General features: G+C 51.4%; 1 protein-coding gene across 2 annotated transcripts in view; it reads left to right on the top strand.

The window, feature by feature from the left end:
- Positions 1–2,799, top strand: part of PRKD2 (protein kinase D2) — a 47,581-nt gene that overhangs the window by 22,423 nt on the left and 22,359 nt on the right. For both annotated transcript variants that reach the window (XM_003799540.3, XM_023519005.1), the window contains 2 exons: positions 1,687–1,804; positions 2,135–2,212. In XM_003799540.3, the coding sequence (XP_003799588.1) occupies positions 1,687–1,804; positions 2,135–2,212 (196 nt within the window). The remainder of the gene's footprint in view (positions 1–1,686; positions 1,805–2,134; positions 2,213–2,799) is intronic.

Genomic DNA, 2,799 nt, shown 5'->3' with positions numbered 1-2,799 from the left:
TATTTAAAGGGAAAGAGGGAGCCATGTGGAAGATATCAGGGGAAACACCTTCTAGACAGTAAGGACAGTAAGTGTAAAGCCCCTGAGCAGAGACCAAATATGCTATAGGAACAGCAAAGGGACTCATGTGGCTGGAGCAGGGAGGGGAAGGGGAAGAGGTTAGGAGAGTTCCAAGAGGGGACAGGTAAGCAGGTCACGGGCATCATGAAGAGTCACATGCTAGTGTCACCAAACCCAAACAGCCTGAGATTTCTTTTCTCCCAGGTTTTTCCCTAGTAACACAATAATGGGCTATAAGATTTGGACCTTGAGGGGTTTGTGTTGAATGGTGCTGGGAAAAGGAGCCTATTTCACAGACAAGGAAACAGATTCAGGCAAAGGGAAGTGGCCAAGGCTATCCTGGGTCCTGATGTAGCACAGAGATCAAGAGATTGTCAGTTCTGGACTTGGGCAAGTCAGCCTCTCCTCACTGTAATAACAGCATGCGTACAGATGAAGGAAAAGAGGTACAAAGAGACTGAATCACTTGTCCAATGTCACACAGCTGCCTCCACAATCACTGGGCTAAATGCCAATTAGCCCTTATTAAAGGTCCTCTGTGTGCCAGGCGCTGTGCTAAACTCCTTGGAAGGTTTCACTCCTTATAGAAACCCATTTGGGTGGAGAAACTGACTCATGAAGAGGTTAGGTAATTTACCAGGCAGCCTGACTTGGGAACCAGCCTCTTATCAAGGCTTTCTCAAGAATACCCTTCCTCAAGCTGGAGGCAGCAGGTAATGCCTGTCATCTCAGCACTTTGAGAGCCTGAGGTGGAAGGATCACTTGAAACCAGGAGTTTGAGACTAGCCTGGGCAACGTAGAGACCCCTCATCAACTACAATAAGTTAAAAAATTAGCTGAGTGTCCCCTTCCTCACTGTGAGAAGACTGGAAGACACGGGAGGGGCGAAACGGGAGAAGTGACAAAAATTAGGGGGGAGGGGAAAACCCAAAACTCAACCCCCGGTTGCCCGGAGATGTCTCTTGCCACCCCAGGCAGTATGGTCCTTTTCTGCTTGTGACTTAATTTTTTTTTCTTATTTTTTTGAGACAGAGTCTCACTATGTCACCCTCTGTAGAGTGCTTTTGTGTCACAGCTCACAGCAACCTCCAATGGCTTGGGCTTAAGCTATTCTCTTGCCTTAGCCTCCCAAGTAGCTGGGACCACAGGCGCCCGCCACAACGTCCAGCGATTTTTTTATTTTTATTTTTATTTTTTATTTTTTTGAGACAGAGCCTCAAGCTGTCCCCCTGGGTAGAGTGCTGTGGCATTACAGCTCACAGCAACCTCCAACTCCTGGGCTCAAGCGAGTCTCTTGCCTTAGCCTCCCAAGTAGCTGGGACCACAGGCGCCCGCCACAACGCCCGGCTATTTTTTGGTTGCAGCCGTCATTGTTGTTTGGAGGGTCCGGGCTGGGGATTCGAACCTGCCACCTTAGGTGTACGTGGCTGGCGCCTTAGCTGGTTGAGCTATAGGCGCCAAGCCTGTCCAGCTATTTTTTGTTGTAGTTGTCATTGTTGGTTAACTGGCCCGGGCCGAGTTGGAACCTGCCAACTTCGGTGTATGTAGCTGGCGCTGTAACCACTGTGCTATGGGCGCCAAGCCTACATGTGATTTCTTACTCCTTCCTCTGCCTACCTCCCGCAGCTCCCTGGGGTACATCCCCCTAATGAGGGTGGTGCAGTCAGTGCGTCACACGACACGGAAATCCAGCACCACATTGCGTGAGGGTTGGATGGTTCATTACAGTAATAAGGACACGCTGGTGAGTGGGCCGAGGCAGCGTAGCTAGAGCTAGTTAGAAGAGGGCGGGAATATTTTGAGCAGGTGGGGACTAGATGGGGGCGGAGCCACCCTAGGCACAGAGGTGGGAGGAGGGGCGGGACTGGAGTTAGAGAGAGGCAGGGTTGTGGATGGGGTGGGGCCACGTGGGACGGGGCTAGAGTGGGGAGTGGAGAGCTTGGCTGGGACAAGTTTGCCAGGGCCCTGCCATGGGTGCTCCAGGCACCAGGAGCCCCAAGGTGTTCCATGGGACTAGACAGGACATCACTGCACAGCCTAGGGGTCAGCCTTACTCTCTCAAACATCCCTCCAGAGGAAGCGGCACTATTGGCGCCTGGACTGCAAGTGCATCACACTCTTCCAGAACAACACAACCAACAGATACTACAAGGTGGGCCTTCATGCTCCCAGCTCCCCTAGACTTCCCTCTTTGCACATCCTTATCCACTCATTCTTCTGGCCCCAGTTACTCCAGCCAAATCCTGCGAATCACCCCCTCTCTCCACCCCCGTTTCACTGCTTCCAGCCCATCAGTGAAGCCATGCATTTGATTCTGGCCCCACCACTTTCCAGCTGGGGGACCCAGGACAACTTCCCTACCCTCTCTGTGCCTCAAGCTCTCTTACCTGCAGAATTCCTCAGATAATAGTGCTTGCCTAATTCAGAGCTAATCCACTAAAGCAGTTTGCTTGGGGTGTGGCATGTGCTGAGTTCCCAGAAATTACAAGCTTTTCTGATGGCTATTCCTTTAGAATTAATTTATTGAATTATGTATGTATATTCATCACTTCCCTCCCCCCATACTGCTGCTGTGTTCCAGTCACTCTCCTACCAGGAAGGTTGCAGCAGTCTCTTTGGTGGGTCCTTGCTTCTACCTTTGCAACCACAGTCGGAGTCGCCTTTATTAAAACCATCAAAACCGGGTGGCGCCTGTGGCTCAAAGGAGTAGGGTGCCAGCCCCATATGGCAGAGGTGGTG

This window comes from Otolemur garnettii, unplaced genomic scaffold (assembly GCF_000181295.1).
Source record: "Otolemur garnettii isolate 467f Iridium unplaced genomic scaffold, OtoGar3 scaffold00152, whole genome shotgun sequence".
NCBI classification, from domain to species: domain Eukaryota; kingdom Metazoa; phylum Chordata; class Mammalia; order Primates; family Galagidae; genus Otolemur; species Otolemur garnettii.
Note: the sequence above shows the minus strand (reverse complement) of the source record. Positions and strands in the feature narration are given on the sequence as shown.